The 20,965-nt window shown below is 47.0% G+C and overlaps 1 protein-coding gene across 2 annotated transcripts; it reads left to right on the top strand.

Annotated features, from left to right (window-relative positions):
• Nucleotides 1-282: 282 nt before the first annotated feature.
• Nucleotides 283-20,426, top strand: vash1 (vasohibin 1). 2 transcript variants are annotated; one of them, XM_058398806.1, is made up of 8 exons: nt 283-1,476; nt 11,353-11,441; nt 12,445-12,501; nt 13,467-13,532; nt 13,986-14,060; nt 14,686-15,067; nt 16,810-16,919; nt 19,121-20,426. In XM_058398806.1, exons 1-8 carry the CDS (start codon nt 1,126-1,128, stop codon nt 19,191-19,193), a joined length of 1,203 nt encoding a protein of 400 aa, XP_058254789.1. In that variant the 5' UTR covers nt 283-1,125; the 3' UTR covers nt 19,194-20,426. The 2 variants fall into 2 exon arrangements, with proteins under 2 accessions (XP_058254789.1, XP_058254791.1); XM_058398808.1 differs by lacking the exon at nt 13,467-13,532 and having other exon boundaries at nt 348-1,476; nt 19,121-20,421.
• Nucleotides 20,427-20,965: the final 539 nt, after the last annotated feature.

Here is a 20,965-nt window from a genome sequence, read left to right as displayed (position 1 = left end):
TCACAAGGCCACATTTAGACAGACAACCACACACACACACACTCCTATGGGCAATTTAGAATTACCAATCAACCTGTACATGTTTTTGGACTGTGGGAGGAAACCGGAGTACCCAGCATAAACCCACACAGGTGTTATTTTGTACACCATCCCTGATACAGCTCTGATACGGATGGAGTCACTCAGTGCAAGCTTAATTAGAAGGAAGCATTAAGGCTGCAGGATCTAGCCAAACCCAAGCCTTGGCTGAACTCCGAATAGAGCCTTAATAGAAACATAATGCACTACTCAGGGTCTAGACACCGTTATTTCACACCCTAGATAGTGCGCCTAAACAGGAAGCAGGGCGCCATTTAAGAGTCGGCTCGTTGTAATCCATTTAAGTCGCGCATGCGCAGTAGAGTGAGTTCTGGGAGTGTCGAGGCGGCGTTCACTGTACCCGGCGTTACAGCAGCGCTAGTGTCTCTGGTTAACGGGTAACGAGGACTGACTCGGGGCTTAATAACACTGGCTGTGGGGAATATACGGAAATATGGCTGGGACTATGTAACGAGATACTTGTCTGAGAGGGAAATGACACTGAATTATTTATTCTGCAGCTTGGAGCTGAACTGAACGACCCCGGGAATAGACATACCGGTATTTGGTGTAGCTTTTTGTCTTCGCTTTCAGACACTTTCGGCTTCTTATCTAAGAATAACGTTGTGGCTTTTCTTTTTCTGTCGTATTTTATTTTCGTTGTTTTTTTTTTTTTATCTGTGGTGCTTTTGTGGGGAAAAACAGCAGAGCCTCGGCTAACTGTCGTGTATCCGTACAGAAAGACTCGTCTGTCTCATTAGCGCTAATTGCAGAACAAATGGATAAAATTGTCCTGAAGTAAAACACTGAATCTTTTTGCTTTCTCTTTCGTAGTGTATTTCGTGGATACAACACTTACTAACGTCCCTAACTCCAACAAATAGATAATTTTTTATTAATAAAAAGAAATAATAATTCTTTTTTTTTTTTAATCACTACTCGTGTCATTTGAAGCATGGCGGCCCGTTTATACAGCCCTTAATTGAACCCCCTTGAAGCAGTTGATGATCCCAGTAACTCCTCCAGGTGTGTTGTTATGAGCCCTAGATGCCAGTCACGTGCTGTGGGCGTGTCCATCACTGCACGTCTCCACGGAGACTGATGGACAAAGCGGGAATCGGCATCTGCCTAAGTCAGCCCCAGTGCAAGCCAAAGGTCACCGAGGTCCCAATGCTGCGGAGTGCCGTGAGTCTGGAGGGTGTGGAGGAGAGGGACGAGGAGCAGGAGGATGATGGAGAGGAAGATCTGCGAGATGGAGGGATTCCGTTCATTGTGAATCGTGGAGGATTACCAGTGAATGAAGAGACTTGGGAGCAGATGTGGAGACACGTGACCCGGATTCATCCAGATGGAGCAGGAGTGGAGAAGAGGATCAGAGGAGCCACTGACCTGCCCAAGGTCCATATTCTCCTTGTACCTCTCTATTCAGTATATATGCATACGATTTGTTTCTTTCTTTTTAACTTCAACATCCACAATGTTCCTTAAATGCCCTGCAGCTACACTAGCTTGAGTTACTGTCTTTACAGGGTTTGACATGTCTGTGTGGATTTCCTCAAGGTTTTCCTTTCACCTCACAGACAAATGCATGTTAACTCCATTGCCCCTTAAGTATGAAGGTGTTTGGCTGTGTGTGTCCCTGTGTGTGTGTGTCCCTGTGTGTGTGTGTCCCTGTGTGTGTGTGTCCCTGTGTGTGTGTGTCCCTGCTTCCCTGTGTGTGTGTGTGTGTCCCTGTGTGTGTGTCCCTGCTTCCCTGTGTGTGTGTGTGTCCGTGTGTGTGTGTCCCTGCTTCCCTGTATGTGTGTGTGTCCCTGTATGTGTGTGTGTCCCTGTATGTGTGTGTGTCCCTGTATGTGTGTCCCTGCTTCCCTGTGTGTGTGTGTGTCCCTGTATGTGTGTCCCTGCTTCCCTGTGTGTGTGTGTCCCTGTATGTGTGTGTCCCTGCTTCCCTGTGTGTGTGTGTGTGTCCCTGTATGTGTGTGTCCCTGCTTCCCTGTGTGTGTGTGTGTGTCCCTGTATGTGTGTCCCTGCTTCCCTGTGTGTGTGTCCCTGTATGTGTGTCCCTGCTTCCCTGTGTGTGTGTGTGTGTCCCTGTATGTGTGTCCCTGCTTCCCTGTGTGTGTGTCCCTGTATGTGTGTGTCCCTGCTTCCCTGTGTGTGTGTGTGTGTCCCTGTATGTGTGTGTCCCTGCTTCCCTGTGTGTGTGTGTGTCCCTGTATGTGTGTCCCTGCTTCCCTGTGTGTGTGTCCCTGTATGTGTGTCCCTGCTTCCCTGTGCGTGTGTGTCCCTGTATGTGTGTGTCCCTGCTTCCCTGTGTGTGTGTCCCTGTATGTGTGTCCCTGCTTCCCTGTGTGTGTCCCTGCTTCCCTGTGTGTGTCCCTGCTTCCCTGTGTGTGTGTGTCCCTGCTTCCCTGTGTGTGTGTGTCCCTGCTTCCCTGTGTGTGTGTGTCCCTGCTTCCCTGTGTGTGTGTGTCCCTGCTTCCCTGTGTGTGTGTGTCCCTGCTTCCCTGTGTGTGTGTGTCCCTGCTTCCCTGTGTGTGTGTGTCCCTGCTTCCCTGTGTGTGTGTGTCCCTGCTTCCCTGTGTGTGTGTGTCCCTGCTTCCCTGTGTGTGTGTGTCCCTGCTTCCCTGTGTGTGTGTGTCCCTGCTTCCCTGTGTGTGTGTGTCCCTGCTTCCCTGTGTGTGTGTGTCCCTGCTTCCCTGTGTGTGTGTGTCCCTGCTTCCCTGTGTGTGTCCCTGCTTCCCTGTGTGTGTGTGTCCCTGCTTCCCTGTGTGTGTGTGTGTGTGTGTGTCCCTGCTTCCCTGTGTGTGTGTCCCTGCTTCCCTGTGTGTGTGTGTCCCTGCTTCCCTGTGTGTGTGTGTCCCTGCTTCCCTGTGTGTGTGTGTCCCTGCTTCCCTGTGTGTGTGTGTCCCTGCTTCCCTGTGTGTGTGTGTCCCTGCTTCCCTGTGTGTGTGTGTGTGTCCCTGCTTCCCTGTGTGTGTGTGTGTCCCTGCTTCCCTGTGTGTGTGTGTGTGTGTCCCTGCTTCCCTGTGTGTGTGTGTGTGTGTCCCTGCTTCCCTGTGTGTGTGTGTGTGTGTCCCTGCTTCCCTGTGTGTGTGTGTGTGTGTCCCTGCTTCCCTGTGTGTGTGTGTGTGTGTCCCTGCTTCCCTGTGTGTGTGTGTGTGTGTCCCTGCTTCCCTGTGTGTGTGTGTGTGTGTCCCTGCTTCCCTGTGTGTGTGTGTGTGTCCCTGCTTCCCTGTGTGTGTGTGTGTGTCCCTGCTTCCCTGTGTGTGTGTGTGTGTGTCCCTGCTTCCCTGTGTGTGTGTGTGTGTCCCTGCTTCCCTGTGTGTGTGTGTGTGTCCCTGCTTCCCTGTGTGTGTGTGTGTGTCCCTGCTTCCCTGTGTGTGTGTGTGTGTCCCTGCTTCCCTGTGTGTGTGTGTGTCCCTGCTTCCCTGTGTGTGTGTGTGTGTCCCTGCTTCCCTGTGTGTGTGTGTGTGTCCCTGCTTCCCTGTGTGTGTGTGTGTGTCCCTGCTTCCCTGTGTGTGTGTGTGTGTGTCCCTGCTTCCCTGTGTGTGTGTGTGTGTGTGTGTCCCTGCTTCCCTGTGTGTGTGTGTCCCTGCTTCCCTGTGTGTGTGTGTGTGTCCCTGCTTCCCTGTGTGTGTGTGTGTGTCCCTGCTTCCCTGTGTGTGTGTGTGTGTCCCTGCTTCCCTGTGTGTGTGTGTCCCTGCTTCCCTGTGTGTGTGTGTGTGTGTGTCCCTGCTTCCCTGTGTGTGTGTGTGTGTGTCCCTGCTTCCCTGTGTGTGTGTGTCCCTGCTTCCCTGTGTGTGTGTGTGTGTGTGTCCCTGCTTCCCTGTGTGTGTGTGTGTGTGTCCCTGCTTCCCTGTGTGTGTGTGTGTTCCTGCTTCCCTGTGTGTGTGTGTGTGTGTGTGTGTGTGTTCCTGCTTCCCTGTGTGTGTGTGTGTGTGTGTGTGTCCCTGCTTCCCTGTGTGTGTGTGTGTGTCCCTGCTTCCCTGTGTGTGTGTGTCCCTGCTTCCCTGTGTGTGTGTGTGTGTGTGTGTGTGTGTGTGTCCCTGCTTCCCTGTGTGTGTGTGTGTGTGTGTGTGTGTGTGTCCCTGCTTCCCTGTGTGTGTGTGTGTGTGTGTGTCCCTGCTTCCCTGTGTGTGTGTGTCCCTGCTTCCCTGTGTGTGTGTGTGTGTGTGTCCCTGCTTCCCTGTGTGTGTGTGTCCCTGCTTCCCTGTGTGTGTGTGTGTGTGTCCCTGCTTCCCTGTGTGTGTGTGTCCCTGCTTCCCTGTGTGTGTGTGTGTCCCTGCTTCCCTGTGTGTGTGTGTGTCCCTGCTTCCCTGTGTGTGTGTGTGTGTGTGTCCCTGCTTCCCTGTGTGTGTGTGTGTCCCTGCTTCCCTGTGTGTGTGTGTGTGTCCCTGCTTCCCTGTGTGTGTGTGTGTGTGTCCCTGCTTCCCTGTGTGTGTGTGTGTGTCCCTGCTTCCCTGTGTGTGTGTGTGTGTGTGTGTCCCTGCTTCCCTGTGTGTGTGTGTGTGTGTGTGTGTGTGTCCCTGCTTCCCTGTGTGTGTGTGTGTGTGTGTGTGTGTCCCTGCTTCCCTGTGTGTGTGTGTGTGTGTGTGTGTCCCTGCTTCCCTGTGTGTGTGTGTGTGTGTCCCTGCTTCCCTGTGTGTGTGTGTGTGTGTCCCTGCTTCCCTGTGTGTGTGTGTGTGTGTGTGTGTGTGTGTGTGTGTGTGTGTGTCCCTGCTTCCCTGTGTGTGTGTGTGTGTGTGTGTCCCTGCTTCCCTGTGTGTGTGTGTGTGTGTCCCTGCTTCCCTGTGTGTGTGTGTGTGTGTCCCTGCTTCCCTGTGTGTGTGTGTGTGTGTCCCTGCTTCCCTGTGTGTGTGTGTGTGTGTGTGTCCCTGCTTCCCTGTGTGTGTGTGTGTGTCCCTGCTTCCCTGTGTGTGTGTGTGTGTCCCTGCTTCCCTGTGTGTGTGTGTGTGTCCCTGCTTCCCTGTGTGTGTGTGTGTCCCTGCTTCCCTGTGTGTGTGTGTGTGTGTCCCTGCTTCCCTGTGTGTGTGTGTGTGTCCCTGCTTCCCTGTGTGTGTGTGTGTGTCCCTGCTTCCCTGTGTGTGTGTGTGTGTGTGTGTCCCTGCTTCCCTGTGTGTGTGTGTGTCCCTGCTTCCCTGTGTGTGTGTGTGTGTCCCTGCTTCCCCGTGTGTGTGTGTGTGTGTGTGTGTGTGTCCCTGCTTCCCTGTGTGTGTGTGTGTGTGTCCCTGCTTCCCTGTGTGTGTGTGTGTGTGTCTCCCTGCTTCCCTGTGTGTGTGTGTGTGTGTCTCCCTGCTTCCCTGTGTGTGTGTGTGTGTGTGTCTCCCTGCTTCCCTGTGTGTGTGTGTGTCCCTGCTTCCCTGTGTGTGTGTGTGTCCCTGCTTCCCTGTGTGTGTGTGTGTGTGTGTGTCCCTGCTTCCCTGTGTGTGTGTGTGTGTGTCCCTGCTTCCCTGTGTGTGTGTGTGTGTGTGTGTGTGTGTCCCTGCTTCCCTGTGTGTGTGTGTGTGTGTGTCCCTGCTTCCCTGTGTGTGTGTGTGTGTGTGTGTCCCTGCTTCCCTGTGTGTGTGTGTGTGTGTCCCTGCTTCCCTGTGTGTGTGTGTGTGTGTGTCCCTGCTTCCCTGTGTGTGTGTGTGTGTCCCTGCTTCCCTGTGTGTGTGTGTGTCCCTGCTTCCCTGTGTGTGTGTGTGTCCCTGCTTCCCTGTGTGTGTGTGTGTGTGTCCCTGCTTCCCTGTGTGTGTGTGTCCCTGCTTCCCTGTGTGTGTGTGTGTCCCTGCTTCCCTGTGTGTGTGTGTCCCTGCTTCCCTGTGTGTGTGTGTGTGTGTGTGTCCCTGCTTCCCTGTGTGTGTGTGTGTGTCCCTGCTTCCCTGTGTGTGTGTGTGTGTGTCCCTGCTTCCCTGTGTGTGTGTGTCCCTGCTTCCCTGTGTGTGTGTGTGTGTGTGTGTCCCTGCTTCCCTGTGTGTGTGTGTGTCCCTGCTTCCCTGTGTGTGTGTGTGTGTGTGTGTGTGTCCCTGCTTCCCTGTGTGTGTGTGTGTGTGTGTGTGTCCCTGCTTCCCTGTGTGTGTGTGTGTGTCCCTGCTTCCCTGTGTGTGTGTGTGTGTGTGTGTGTGTGTCCCTGCTTCCCTGTGTGTGTGTGTGTGTGTGTGTCCCTGCTTCCCTGTGTGTGTGTGTGTGTGTCCCTGCTTCCCTGTGTGTGTGTGTGTGTGTGTGTCCCTGCTTCCCTGTGTGTGTGTGTGTCCCTGCTTCCCTGTGTGTGTGTGTGTGTGTGTGTCCCTGCTTCCCTGTGTGTGTGTGTGTGTGTGTGTCCCTGCTTCCCTGTGTGTGTGTGTGTCCCTGCTTCCCTGTGTGTGTGTGTGTGTCCCTGCTTCCCTGTGTGTGTGTGTGTGTGTGTCCCTGCTTCCCTGTGTGTGTGTGTGTCCCTGCTTCCCTGTGTGTGTGTGTGTCCCTGCTTCCCTGTGTGTGTGTGTGTGTGTCCCTGCTTCCCTGTGTGTGTGTGTGTGTGTGTGTGTGTCCCTGCTTCCCTGTGTGTGTGTGTGTCCCTGCTTCCCTGTGTGTGTGTGTGTGTGTGTGTCCCTGCTTCCCTGTGTGTGTGTGTGTGTGTGTCCCTGCTTCCCTGTGTGTGTGTGTGTGTGTGTGTCCCTGCTTCCCTGTGTGTGTGTGTCCCTGCTTCCCTGTGTGTGTGTGTCCCTGCTTCCCTGTGTGTGTGTGTGTGTGTGTGTCCCTGCTTCCCTGTGTGTGTGTGTGTGTGTGTGTCCCTGCTTCCCTGTGTGTGTGTGTGTGTGTCCCTGCTTCCCTGTGTGTGTGTGTGTGTGTCCCTGCTTCCCTGTGTGTGTGTGTGTGTGTGTGTCCCTGCTTCCCTGTGTGTGTGTGTGTGTGTGTGTGTCCCTGCTTCCCTGTGTGTGTGTGTGTGTGTCCCTGCTTCCCTGTGTGTGTGTGTGTGTGTGTGTGTGTCCCTGCTTCCCTGTGTGTGTGTGTGTGTGTGTGTCCCTGCTTCCCTGTGTGTGTGTGTGTGTGTCCCTGCTTCCCTGTGTGTGTGTGTGTGTGTGTGTGTCCCTGCTTCCCTGTGTGTGTGTGTGTGTGTCCCTGCTTCCCTGTGTGTGTGTGTGTGTGTGTCCCTGCTTCCCTGTGTGTGTGTGTGTGTGTGTCCCTGCTTCCCTGTGTGTGTGTGTGTGTGTGTGTGTCCCTGCTTCCCTGTGTGTGTGTGTGTGTGTGTGTGTGTGTCCCTGCTTCCCTGTGTGTGTGTGTGTGTGTGTCCCTGCTTCCCTGTGTGTGTGTGTGTGTGTGTCCCTGCTTCCCTGTGTGTGTGTGTGTGTGTGTCCCTGCTTCCCTGTGTGTGTGTGTGTGTGTGTCCCTGCTTCCCTGTGTGTGTGTGTCCCTGCTTCCCTGTGTGTGTGTCCCTGCTTCCCTGTGTGTGTGTGTGTGTCCCTGCTTCCCTGTGTGTGTGTGTGTGTCCCTGCTTCCCTGTGTGTGTGTGTGTGTCCCTGCTTCCCTGTGTGTGTGTGTGTGTGTCCCTGCTTCCCTGTGTGTGTGTGTGTGTCCCTGCTTCCCTGTGTGTGTGTCCCTGCTTCCCTGTGTGTGTGTGTGTGTGTGTCCCTGCTTCCCTGTGTGTGTGTGTGTGTGTCCCTGCTTCCCTGTGTGTGTGTGTGTGTGTCCCTGCTTCCCTGTGTGTGTGTGTGTGTGTCCCTGCTTCCCTGTGTGTGTGTGTGTGTCCCTGCTTCCCTGTGTGTGTGTGTGTGTGTGTCCCTGCTTCCCTGTGTGTGTGTGTGTGTGTGTGTCCCTGCTTCCCTGTGTGTGTGTGTGTGTCCCTGCTTCCCTGTGTGTGTGTGTGTGTCCCTGCTTCCCTGTGTGTGTGTGTGTGTGTCCCTGCTTCCCTGTGTGTGTGTGTCCCTGCTTCCCTGTGTGTGTGTGTGTGTGTCCCTGCTTCCCTGTGTGTGTGTGTGTGTCCCTGCTTCCCTGTGTGTGTGTGTGTGTCCCTGCTTCCCTGTGTGTGTGTGTGTGTGTCCCTGCTTCCCTGTGTGTGTGTGTGTGTGTGTCCCTGCTTCCCTGTGTGTGTGTGTGTCCCTGCTTCCCTGTGTGTGTGTGTGTGTCCCTGCTTCCCTGTGTGTGTGTGTGTCCCTGCTTCCCTGTGTGTGTGTGTGTCCCTGCTTCCCTGTGTGTGTGTGTGTGTGTGTCCCTGCTTCCCTGTGTGTGTGTGTGTGTGTGTGTGTGTGTGTCCCTGCTTCCCTGTGTGTGTGTGTGTGTCCCTGCTTCCCTGTGTGTGTGTGTGTGTGTGTGTGTGTGTGTGTCCCTGCTTCCCTGTGTGTGTGTGTGTCCCTGCTTCTGTGTGTGTGTGTGTGTGTGTGTCCCTGCTTCCCTGTGTGTGTGTGTGTGTGTGTGTGTTCCTGCTTCCCTGTGTGTGTGTGTGTGTGTGTGTGTGTGTCCCTGCTTCCCTGTGTGTGTGTGTGTCCCTGCTTCCCTGTGTGTGTGTGTCCCTGCTTCCCTGTGTGTGTGTGTGTGTGTGTGTCCCTGCTTCCGTGTGTGTGTGTGTGTGTGTGTTCCTGCTTCCCTGTGTGTGTGTGTGTGTGTGTGTGTGTCCCTGCTTCCGTGTGTGTGTGTCCCTGCTTCCCTGTGTGTGTGTGTGTGTCCCTGCTTCCCTGTGTGTGTGTGTGTGTGTCCCTGCTTCCCTGTGTGTGTGTGTGTGTGTGTGTGTGTGTCCCTGCTTCCCTGTGTGTGTGTGTGTGTCCCTGCTTCCCTGTGTGTGTGTGTGTGTGTGTGTGTGTGTCCCTGCTTCCCTGTGTGTGTGTGTGTGTGTGTGTGTGTGTCCCTGCTTCCCTGTGTGTGTGTGTGTCCCTGCTTCCCTGTGTGTGTGTGTGTGTGTCCCTGCTTCCCTGTGTGTGTGTGTGTGTCCCTGCTTCCCTGTGTGTGTGTGTGTGTGTCCCTGCTTCCCTGTGTGTGTGTGTCCCTGCTTCCCTGTGTGTGTGTGTGTCCCTGCTTCCCTGTGTGTGTGTGTGTGTCCCTGCTTCCCTGTGTGTGTGTGTGTGTCCCTGCTTCCCTGTGTGTGTGTGTGTGTGTCCCTGCTTCCCTGTGTGTGTGTGTCCCTGCTTCCCTGTGTGTGTGTGTGTGTGTCCCTGCTTCCCTGTGTGTGTGTGTGTGTCCCTGCTTCCCTGTGTGTGTGTGTGTGTCCCTGCTTCCCTGTGTGTGTGTGTGTCCCTGCTTCCCTGTGTGTGTGTGTGTCCCTGCTTCCCTGTGTGTGTGTGTGTCCCTGCTTCCCTGTGTGTGTGTGTGTCCCTGCTTCCCTGTGTGTGTGTGTGTCCCTGCTTCCCTGTGTGTGTGTGTGTGTCCCTGCTTCCCTGTGTGTGTGTGTGTGTGTCCCTGCTTCCCTGTGTGTGTGTGTGTGTGTGTGTGTCCCTGCTTCCCTGTGTGTGTGTGTGTGTGTGTGTGTGTCCCTGCTTCCCTGTGTGTGTGTGTGTGTGTGTGTGTGTCCCTGCTTCCCTGTGTGTGTGTGTGTGTGTGTCCCTGCTTCCCTGTGTGTGTGTGTGTGTGTGTGTGTGTGTGTGTGTGTCCCTGCTTCCCTGTGTGTGTGTGTGTGTGTGTGTGTCCCTGCTTCCCTGTGTGTCCCTGTATCTGTGCCTGTGTGTCTGTCCCTGTGACTCTGTCCCTGTGTGTGTCTCTGTGTGTGTTTGTGTCTGTCCCCATTTGTGTCCCTGTGAGCCCCAGTGAGCAGCATGGTGTCCTGTGATGAACTGGCATCCCGTCCAGGGTGTACAAACGCCCACAGGTCCTCCCCAGGATAAAGCACTAGATGTCCTTATATGGTGTCAATTTATAGTTTTCTCTTCCTATTTTTGCTTCTTACTCAATCCTGCTTTTGTCCTTATATAGTTCCTCCTGTTCATCTTGTATTCATCTTGTCCTTCACAGTCCCACCTATTGCTCCTGGTGCATATAAATATTTTTACACATTGTGCCTAATATCCTTCTATCTATACCACTTGTGTATTTCTATCTACTGGCCATTTACATTCTCAGGTTTGTTTTTTTTTTAATGGTTTTAAATTCTCAAACACTATAATACATAAACTGTCCTCAATAAGATCATGTAATGCTTCAGTCTGAATGGGTTACAGAAAAACAAAGCAGTCTCTGTTTCTTTCCCAAATGATCCTGTTCTTAATATTCAGCTAGCATGATCCCATCAAATCTAAGAGATTTATTCTAGATATAGTCTCTCTTGTCTACTTTGATGTACATTTTCTTGAAGTCTAAGCAAAAACATCAGCGCATATCTTTCTCAGCTGGACGTGGAGATCAGTCACACATTGCGTAGTCATTTCCACATGATCATCTGCTGAGAATTTCCAAAGCTTGCCCGCTGATCCCTAATCCGCATGGTAGAGTTCAGATATTCACACTGCTGCAGCATTCTCTTTGTAGCAAGTACAAACATGCTTTATTTATTTGAGCTCGAAATGAATGACGATGTAAACATGTATTCAGTCATGAACATAGTACAGTGTAACCTCACTCCGTAGCAAACCGCTGCTCTCAAATGGAGAAGTTCATGCAGGAAAAATGCATCGTCCATTAACACATTAACAAACGGTACATCACATGAATGTAATGGGAGTCAGATGACAGATTGCTGACCATGCAGAGTGATTGTAACCGGTGTGGTGTGAGCTCATAGCTGCTTGTCTGTGATCTACATGCATCTTAAAAGGCCCGAAATCCTAAATAAAGCATTGCGTATTTAACACACACATTTTTATTACACATGCACATGGTGAGTAATCCTGAATCCTGAGGAACACATTTACATTCAACCAATACGTTATTCATTCAAGCAAACCAAGAAATTGTTAGAATATTGGCAAAAGCAATACATTTGCTGATTCTGATATGTTTTAAATATTGCTGATTCTGGAAAAATAATTGCTGAGAGTGTCAAGTCTAGCCATAATAAACATAAAGAAGATTCAGCAAACCCCCAAAATGTCAGGGACTCCATTATCTATTAAAACAGAAGTACAGTGATCTTGGTGGGGGGAAAAAAAGGGGTCAGAAGTTTAGACATGTAGTCAGTCTGACAGATTCACTTCCTTCTAAATGCCGTATCTGTGCCTCATCTCGGCGTCCCTTTGTTCGTCATTCCTTCGCAAGTGAGCAATTAGGATTCTGACCATGAGTTTTGCCCTAAAGAGTGGATCTGCTGTCAGAGCGATTGAAAAGATATTCTCCAGCCGCACTCACTGCACCACTGTGTTGACAGCATGCTCTATCTCTCTAATCCCACAGATTCCTGTACCTACTGTGCCTACATACCAGCCAACCACCAGTATTCCACATCGCCTGGAAGCCATACAGAAATACATCAGGGATTTGCAGTATCCTTCTTACAATTATACTGATGGACACTTAAAATGCTCTCTCCTCAAATGCTTACTCTTTTTTTTTATATATATATATACACATTGTGGCACCTGGTTGATCACAGCTATAGATTTAGACATGAAAACATCTTGTATTATGGTTGCTAGCTCATCTCATCGGTGTATTTAAGTGTTCTGTTTGATGTTTAGTGTTGTGCAAATTCACATCAGACTGAGAGAAAGTAGGCCACAGAGACGTGATCCAGACACGGATATGAAATATTTACTAGTTGGCTTTAAACAAGAGACAACACTTTACAATATCAGTCCTAATGATGCACTATTTTTGTGTAAAGTTTTGAGACAACCCTCTAAATCAATAAATTCAGATGATGTTTTTCAGGGGTTGGGCTTGGCCCCTTAGTTCCACTGAAAAAAAACTCAGCATTCCAAGACATTTTGGACAATTTCATGCTCCTAACTTTGTGGGGACAGTTTGGGGATGACCCGTTCCTGTTCCAACATGACTGCACACCAGTGCACAAAGCAAGGTTCATAAAGACATGGCTGAGTGAGTTCAATGTGGAGAAACTTGACCGTCCTGACTCCTGACCTCAACCTGATAGAATACCTTTGGGATGAATTAGAGCGGAGACTGTGAGTCAGGCCTGACCTCACAAATGCGCTTCTAGAGGAATGGTGAAAGATTCCTATAAACACACTCCTAAACCTTCCTAGAAGAGTTGAAACTGTTATAGATGCAAAGGGCGGGCCAACTCCATATTATATTAATATGCATGTAAAGGCAGACGTCCCAAAACTTTTGGCAATATCGTGTGTATGTTTGTTCACGTATGTTGTGTTTAGATTGGTATAATTTTTAAAGCTGCTGTTTTTTTTTACTATTTATTTGAATTATTTCAGTGATCATTTAAGTGTTTTGAGTTGAATTTGATGTAATTTGATTTCTGGATATTGTGTGCTTGTAAATATTATTTACTTAACAGTGTTTAACCAGGTACAATCATACTGGAACCCAGTTTTTTGAGATCAAGAAGAGCAGACCTCTCACAGCGTAAGTATCTTATTTATAACAGTCTCTCATTTTATAGTCACTGTCCACTTATCTGTACTCACGGTCACATGCCAGCTGCACATGCATGAAAAGCGTGCTCGGGTCCAGTCATCTACTTTCCGGTTTAAATCTGTGCCCACTGTAGCGTCAGATTCTCGTTCTTGGTTGAAGGAAGTAGAACCCATTGAGGTTTTCTGCTCATTACACTTCAGGTTTCAGTGTGTTGTGTATTCTGCAATGCTTTTCTGAGGACCACAGATGTAAGAAGGTGATTTTTATTTTTTTATTTTTGAGTTCTTATCGGCTTGAACCATTCTACCCGGATTTATCCAAGATCTCTTAACAAGCCATTTCCACCCACAAAACTGCCGCTCACTGGATGATTTATCTTTTTTTTTTGTTTGTTTTTCACACCATTCAGTGTAAACTCTAGAGATTGTTGTGTGTGAAAATCCCAGGAGATCAGCAGCTTCTGAAATACTCAAAGCGGCCCATCTGCCATAACAACCATGACACAGTTAAAGTCACAGAGATCACATTTCTCCCTCTTCTGATGTGAGCATTAACTGAAGCATTTGACCTGTATGAATTGCACTACTGCCACATGATTGGCTGATTAGATAATTGCACGAATGTATAGCTGTTTTTCAATAACTCTGCTATAAATAAATTAACAGCTTAGACCTAAATCACCTACTGGCCCAAGCTGGTTCATGCAGGTTTGTAGTGTTCTGGTTTCGTTGGCGCACCATTAAGGTCATGCTAATTAACAGAATCTTGCTGATACAGCTGTTCTTCCTGGTAGAAGAAGGATGGTCATGTTTATTGCTTGCATTATGTTGGACACACTCATCAGCGCTGTTTTTGGAACGGAAATTACAGGCAGCCCATGTGAATAGGGTAGGGGTTTTTTTGCACATGGGTTCGTATCTTTGTACGAGTCTTGTTCCTGTTTCTGTTTCTAGCCTGCTGAGAAGCAGACACAGGAAGCAGCTGAGGATGTTTATGGATTGGCCGGTTACAATTACATGGTCAGTGACATCAGCTGAAGGAAATTTGATTGCAGCATCACATGACACCGGATGTGTGTGATCTGACTAAAACATCATGTTCAGAGCGCTTTATTTTTAGTGAGAGGATGTATTTGATTATTATATACTGTAGACTGTGTCTTATTTCCATTTTCAGAATTTTTATTTTTCATTCGTTTTGAGTAAGTGCTTTGTCTTGGTCAGGGTCATGGAGAAAATCACTGGGAATAACACAGGAACAAACCCTATTACACCCCTGACAAGATGTTAATTCAAAAACAGGACACTGCGTGCAAACACACACACACTTACACTTGGGGGGGTGAATTAACTTGGTAGTGAGGGGGGAAAATGCGTACCCAGAGAAAACCCAAGCGAAACTCATTGTTCAGCGTAACAATAGATAAAGCTGAGCTTGTTGATATCTGATATCAATGTCTGTTTCTTCCACAGGTTAATGGACATAGCAAAGGAAATGACCAGAGAATGTTTACCAATCAAGTGTTTGGAGGCTGTAATCCTAGGAATGTATCCTTCTACATGGACTTCACTGTGCATGTTCTCACATCATTCATATTAGCATTAAACTTTTAATGGAATGATATTTATGGGGTTTTTTTTGTGCTGAAGACACAAATCTGTAAAGTCTTAAGGGAAGGTGTTCCAGACTCATTTCATGAGTGGGAACCAGGGGATTTGAGGCCTAAGATGTAAAGCAAAACTGGGAGACAAGTCTGTTATTGTTGCCACTACAGCAAGATTTCCCAGATTAAATACTGGGGAAAATATTTTGATGATGAATCTTGGAGTTAAAAAAATAAGTTGCATTGAACTACTGAGGTGTTGATATTTGCTTCTCTACCTATACTGCAACAGATTTTGCTTCTGTTTATTCAGATCTATTACACCTGTGATTGGTTGCTCACTGTGAGATTCATGATAAAATATTAATAATGAATGAATAACCGTTGTGGTTACAGATTGTTGATGGAAACGAACGGCCAAACTCTGAGGCTATAACGTAATATTATTAAGCTAGTTTTATGCCAGAAATTTGCTTAAGTGCCTGAATTTTTAGTGAAAAAATTCAAAGCCCATAAATCCACTGAAAGACCTCTGAACCTTGCATTTCTTAACCTGACCTACACTCCAGTTACCTCACCAACAGTATGCCAACTGTGGAGCGCTTCCCCATCAGCTTTAAAACTCAGTTCTCAGGGAGCCACTTCCGCCACATCGTGTTGGGGATCCATAGCGGCGGCCGGTTCGGAGCTCTCGGGATCAGCCGGCGCGTGGATCTTATGTTCAAGCCGCTGGAGTACCGCACGCTTGCTGACTTGGTGCAGGAGTTTCAGACTGCCTATAAAGGTTACTGGCACACACTGCGCAAAGTGAAGATCGGCCAGTACGTGTCGCACGACCCACACAGCGTGGAGCAGATCGAGTGGAAGCACTCGGTGTTGGACGTTGAAAAGCTGTCCAAAGAGGAGCTGAGGAAGGAGCTGGAGAGGCATACACGTGACATGAGGCTCAAGGTGAGCGCAAAAAAAAAAAAAAAAGTCTGAGGCATGATTCTTTTTCACACAGGCATATATTTGCATTTCCAAATATCACCAGAATAAACAAACAACTGTTCAACTTTTAGTTTATTTTAGAACAGCACAAACCGGGTGTGATGCGCCGCTTCAGCCAGAGTGTAAACACAGATGTGGTGAATAAGTGGCTTTGGGACTTTTTAACAGTGTAGTAGTGTGATAGCATGACAGCCCAGAGACGTGTTTGCTACAGTATCTATTAGAGGGAGGAACAAATCTGGCTTGAGTTTCGGTTGCCTCAGCCACAGTGTAAACACAGCATTGTCAGCCTTGTCAGTGGCTTAGAAAGCTGGAAATTAAACCGACAGTGCAGCAGTAATGGCTGTGGGGTGCTTGGGAAGTACAGCAGAATGTTTATCTCAGTGTCGCAGAAGTGGCTCTTCCTTTTATCAGGCTTAGACTAATGTCCGTTTGGCATGCATGCTTTTTAGTGTGTGTCTCTTATAATGCGTATGCATTAAGGATACACACAAAAAGGTCTAAGATGATTGCTCATTTGATATGAAGATTCGGGATCACTGAACCGAGGCAATTGCTGATGGTATCGTGAAGCAAAGATAATTTCACGTGGATAATCACATTTATTGATTTTGTATTTGGACTACTATACGGCCCGTTTGTTGTACACGTCACGTGCTAATCACAGTATGCAAAACAAAATAACACCAATATATTTATTTTTAAACACAAAACTGCGTCGTCGTTCATGTGTGTATTCTCAATCTGTGATATGTTGCAGCGTTCCACATAGAATCACAGTTACTTCCCATAGGGACAAACCAACACAAGAGACGAGCTACTGTCGCTCAAATTGCTGTAGAATTTAGAAATTTCTGATAGAAAGGTGTCAGGATACACGGTGCATGATGGGTCAGGGCCGTTTTGGCTGCAAAAGGAGGACCAACGCAGTGTTAGGCAGGTGGTCATAATGTTATGCCTGGTCGGTGTAAATGAAGCGAGGAGGCCATTGAAAGTTTTGACCTTGGGTATTGTGTGTTAATAAACAGACAGGAGAAAGGATGCACCCATAGTGATAGTGTGCTGAACTGAGCTTGAGGGGAAAAAAATGTTGCGTGCGTATATTTGATCTAAATGCATGCTGACATCATGCCATTTATGCACTCATCATTTCCTAGCAGGGCTTCTTACAGAGCCATCAGTCTAGCAGGCAATGGAAAGACATTCCACTCACACGAAATTGCTTTACCTCTGTTTTGCATTACACGTGACTGGGAACATCAACCGATAACTGATTTAATTAAGAAGGTTCTCTACCTCAATGGACATAATTCCATTAGTGAGGTAAGGATTTTATGTCTGCTCTTCTCCTGGTGCCACCTTCAGCACTTTCCCTCTGCTGCTGTCTTGATGGGATTGTGTACATCTGAGCTTGCGTGCTGTCCTCCATCACTCTCAAGTGATTGATGTGCGTGGCTGGAGGAGCGGTATCGAGTGTACACACTCATGTCTTCCTCCATCCGATGGTCTAAAATACTTTGAGTCAGAAGACTCATGTTAGAATGGTATGTTTTTAAAGTTTATTTCAAAAATCATGATATTTCTCAAGACCACAGATTTAAGAGAACATCCAGGTTTTCAAAATATCGTGTTGTGACATAAGTAAGATGTGATGGACGCAGCAGTCTAAACAGTATTAAATGAAGATAATGAATTTTTCGCAGATTGGCAAGCCTGCACCTGTTTCACCCACCAAGGACAGAAGGAAAGACATGGGATCTCCATTACGTAACCCAGGCAGCCCCATGCGCAAGAACAGCCGCAGTGAGAGGAGGTACTGCTCCCTGTCTTTCCTTTTAAGCTGAATGCACAGTGTACACTCATTATTTTCTTCATGCACACACATTCATTACTGCTGCCAACTGATACACAGCGTCAAGTAATACTTGACTTCATACTTCAGATGAGAAGTCAAGGTTGTGTTACAAGCAGCACAATGTACACTACATGGTTTATCCTTATTATTTGTTATTAGTGAAATTTGGAGAGCTTTCGTAGTTTTTCAAAACTGTATAAATGTCAAGCCATGAAATATGTGGTGTCTACTCAAATAAAAGCACAGTTCAGTCCATGTCTGAAGTACAAAAATACACAGACAAACAGAATTAGTCATCTGGTACCTGACTGTTGTTATCTCTTAAGCTAAAACAACTGGGCCAAGATACAAATTCCACAGCAAGGATAAATAATCATCTATTATTTAGTAGGTTTTCCCCATTTAGATGACAGATAAATGCTATCACTCCAGCAATCTTGGATATGTTTTCCTCTTAATAGCCATTTTGGACTCTCATTTTCCGACTCAAGTTTGGCTTCTTTATTGTAATGGAAAAATGTAAATGTTGTATAACAGATGTAGACTGGTGCCATGGTCAGAACAGAGGGTGCAGCTAATTAATGTCTACTGATAGTGTAGGAATGAAGAAAGAAAGAAATTAAAGTATGCTTTGCTGAGAAAAACAAAAGTAAATAGCTTGTGAACGTTTTTGTTACCTTATAAGGCATTGGTTCCTTTTCCTAAATCTCTGGTTTAGAAAAACGTCTATAAATTCTGAGTGTAATGAATGATCGAGGCCCTTCCTCCCTGAGATTTCTTGGAGAGCTGTGGGTCCTGATGCGCAGCAGTACAATAAAAATTGTAGCCATTTACTGGTAGGCCCTTGCCTAAAAGTGTGCTATTTTCTCAGGACTTCCACTGTATTATTCTTTTACACTGACGCTTACTCTTCCCTGATTGGATGGTGGCTCTACTCGGTCACAGTGAAGGTTTTGGTGCTGACGTATGATGGATGCTAGATGGCCTCAAGTTTGTGGACATCTGAGCATCACACCTACACTATATTGCCACCCCTCTAAATCAGGTGTTGTTTTTCGGGGGTTGGGCTTGGCCCTTTAGTTCCAGTGAAAGGAACTCTTAATGCTTCACCATACCAAGTCTTTTTGGACAATTTCATGCTCCCAGCTTTGTGGGAACAGTCTGGGGATGGCCCGATTAGTCTCCGCTCAAATTCATCCCAAAGGCGTTCTATCAGGTTGAGGTCAGGACTCTATGCAGACCAGTCAAGTTCCTCCACACCAAACTCACTTATCCATGTCTTTATGGACCTTGCTATGTGTACTGGTGCGCAGTCATGTTGGAAAAGGAAGGGGTCATCTCCCAAACTGTTCCCACAAAGTTGGGAAATTGTCCAAAATGTCTTGGTATGCTGAAGCATTAAGAGTTCCTTTCACTGGAACTTAAGCGCCAAGCCCAACCCCTGGAAAACAGCACCTTGGTGTCCCAAAACTTTTGGCAATATAGTGTATATATTCAAAGCGCTATAGAATGTACCACTACAATTTGCCTAGGAGCAATGTGCTTGTGCACAGAGTGATAATAAAGGCATAGTATGCCAAGGTTTGAGTAGAAGATCTCAAGACGGAGTCCTGACCTCAACCAAACTGAACACTTTTTGGATTAAATAGAAAGCTGGCTGCCCCTCAGACCTCCTCACCTGACATCAGTGCTGAACTCCATTAATGCTCTTGTGAGCACAAATCCTCACAGCCACAATCCAAAATCTATAGGAAAGCCTTCCCTGAGTAGTGGAGGTTATGGGACTATATCTGGAATTGGATACTCAAAATGCATGTTAGTGTGACGATCAGGTGTCCACATACCTTTTGCTATATAGTGTATGAGTACACCCATCATATGTCAGTTTTTCCGGACACAGGGTTGAGAGGGAAGAACATGATATTATTCTATAACAGTTATTTTAAAAAATGTTAAAATATGAACAAACACATTACCAGAAATAATTATGAGAATATTAGTGTCATGTTTATAAATGTTAAATAACTGAGCGTTTCTAAATCTGTAAAGTTCAGAAAAATTTCTGCTAACCCTAAATTGTGAGCTTGTCTGCTGTGGTTTGATGAGTTTCATTTGTGAGCAGTAATCAGATTTCTGTCTCTCTTTCTTCTCTGTTCTAGGCTGTCAGGTGAGAAGAAGTCTCTGGATCCAAAAGCCCCGGCTGATCTGAATGGATATCAGATCAGGGTGTGAGCGAGGTCTCAGTGTTTGAACCGTACAATTGACAACAAACAGTCTGGCAGCCAAACCCTTCTGGGTAGATAAACTGACACGGGGACAGTCTAAAAGAAGACATTTTAAAGGACAAAAATGGTTTTTAAACATGTGGGACACTAAATCATGGTTGAACTGTGTCACAAAATAGCAGTGATGTGAAATTGTGCAAACATGATGCCATGCCACTTTTAACAAGTCCGCTAAACAGATCCACTTCAAGCAACCAGTTTTGTAGAGACTCAACTTGAGTTGTAAATTCACTGCACTCACCTACTTCCTAAGTGTATAAATATGGCAGAGTGCATACCTGTTTAGTTTTTATCCCTCCCTAGGTTTTTAATCCACTTGTCAGGTGCCTTGTGAAACGCCTCACAATCAAGCCCACCCTTCTGTTAGCACAGCTCGCTGTTTGATTTGCTCGACACTCATCACATCTTTCAGATCCTCTGAAGGCAGGCAGCTGCTGGTTACACCAACAATCTGGTGACCCACCAACAATCTGGAGACCCAACTTGTCATTGTTGCCTCCCTAAACCAAATATAACAGACTTGGTATGTGTAGAAGAGGCGCATTCAGAGTATAGTATCCGTGGTCATCTGTTGTAGCGCTTGAATATTATTGAAGTCCACACTGAATGGGTAAAACTTTTCGAATCAATGTAGATGAAGCTGAAAATGCAGTAGTGTGGGTAGAACATGGGACAGTGAAGAATTTTTGGAAAAGCTGATGTGTCCTTGTCTTGTGATCCCCCACTAAATTTAAGATGGCAGAACCTGTTACAATACCGTTTTTCTGTCCTAGCTTTTAGTTTTTATGTCCTATTTGACTACTTTGTATAATACACAAGCAACTCGGTGCCGTGTAATACGAGTGTTTTATGTTTTTAATCGTCTCAGTCCAGTGGATGTCGGTGTTTGCGGCAGAGTTATCGGGCTTTTCAACAAAAGCAAGGACTGAATTGATGTAAGACTGTCAACATGCCATTTTTCCATTGCTTAACCATTTAATTATGGACTGGAACGTTTGGGGATTTGGACTGAAAATACCAATGTGGCCAAACATTAGCCTTACCTATCTCCACTATTTAAGTTTTTCTTACTTTTTATAATAGATGTGTTATTTTAAGCACTAAATGCAGATGATGTAGTCTCTTTTTTTTTTTTTTTTTTTTTTTTTTTGTATTAAACATTGACATTTTAACCGTCTTCAAATGTAATCGAATATGCCTAGAAGGACAAGATTTGTCATGTCACAGAGATTTGATTCCTTTGAGCAAAGTAAATATGGAACATCTCTGAGAAATATAATGCATCTGTTTTTGTCTGATAGACCTTCACTATTAGACATCACATTTCAAATGCACCATGTGCTGCTGCTGGCCTTTAGAGTCTCATTTTTTTTAATAATCTTTTAATGTTGTAGCTTCACCTATAACCCAGAACATCTCTGAATGTTGATTTGTGTTATTGTGATTGAAATACACAAACCACTAAGCGACATTTTAGCCACTTCTAAGCTTAATAGACTATACTTAAGAGCCCAGCTTTAAAAAAAAAGTCCAACAAACCTTTAATCAAGACGTCACAGCCAGGAACAGTTGAGATCTGTGTGTGTCCTGTCTCTTAGCACCTGCTTGCACCATCTTGTGAGCCATTCAAGCATGGAACAATGACCAGAGAGTCACTTCCCCTCAGCGAAGTACTATGAGAGGCTGGAGGAAAAGTAGCCGAGTGCTGGGCGTTCGAGA

Source organism: Hemibagrus wyckioides, linkage group LG09 (assembly GCF_019097595.1).
Source record: "Hemibagrus wyckioides isolate EC202008001 linkage group LG09, SWU_Hwy_1.0, whole genome shotgun sequence".
Taxonomy (NCBI): domain Eukaryota; kingdom Metazoa; phylum Chordata; class Actinopteri; order Siluriformes; family Bagridae; genus Hemibagrus; species Hemibagrus wyckioides.
This window is presented reverse-complemented; position numbering and strand designations above follow the sequence as displayed.

Bases quoted from the DNA above. Each gene is read 5' to 3' on its own strand.
- vash1 (XM_058398806.1), top strand. From the start codon at position 1,126: ATGCCAGTCACGTGCTGTGGGCGTGTCCATCACTGCACGTCTCCACGG. The intron at 12,502-13,466 runs GTAAGTATCTTA...TTCTGTTTCTAG, and splicing joins AAGAGCAGACCTCTCACAGC to CCTGCTGAGAAGCAGACACA. The intron at 15,068-16,809 runs GTGAGCGCAAAA...AATTTTTCGCAG, and splicing joins CACGTGACATGAGGCTCAAG to ATTGGCAAGCCTGCACCTGT.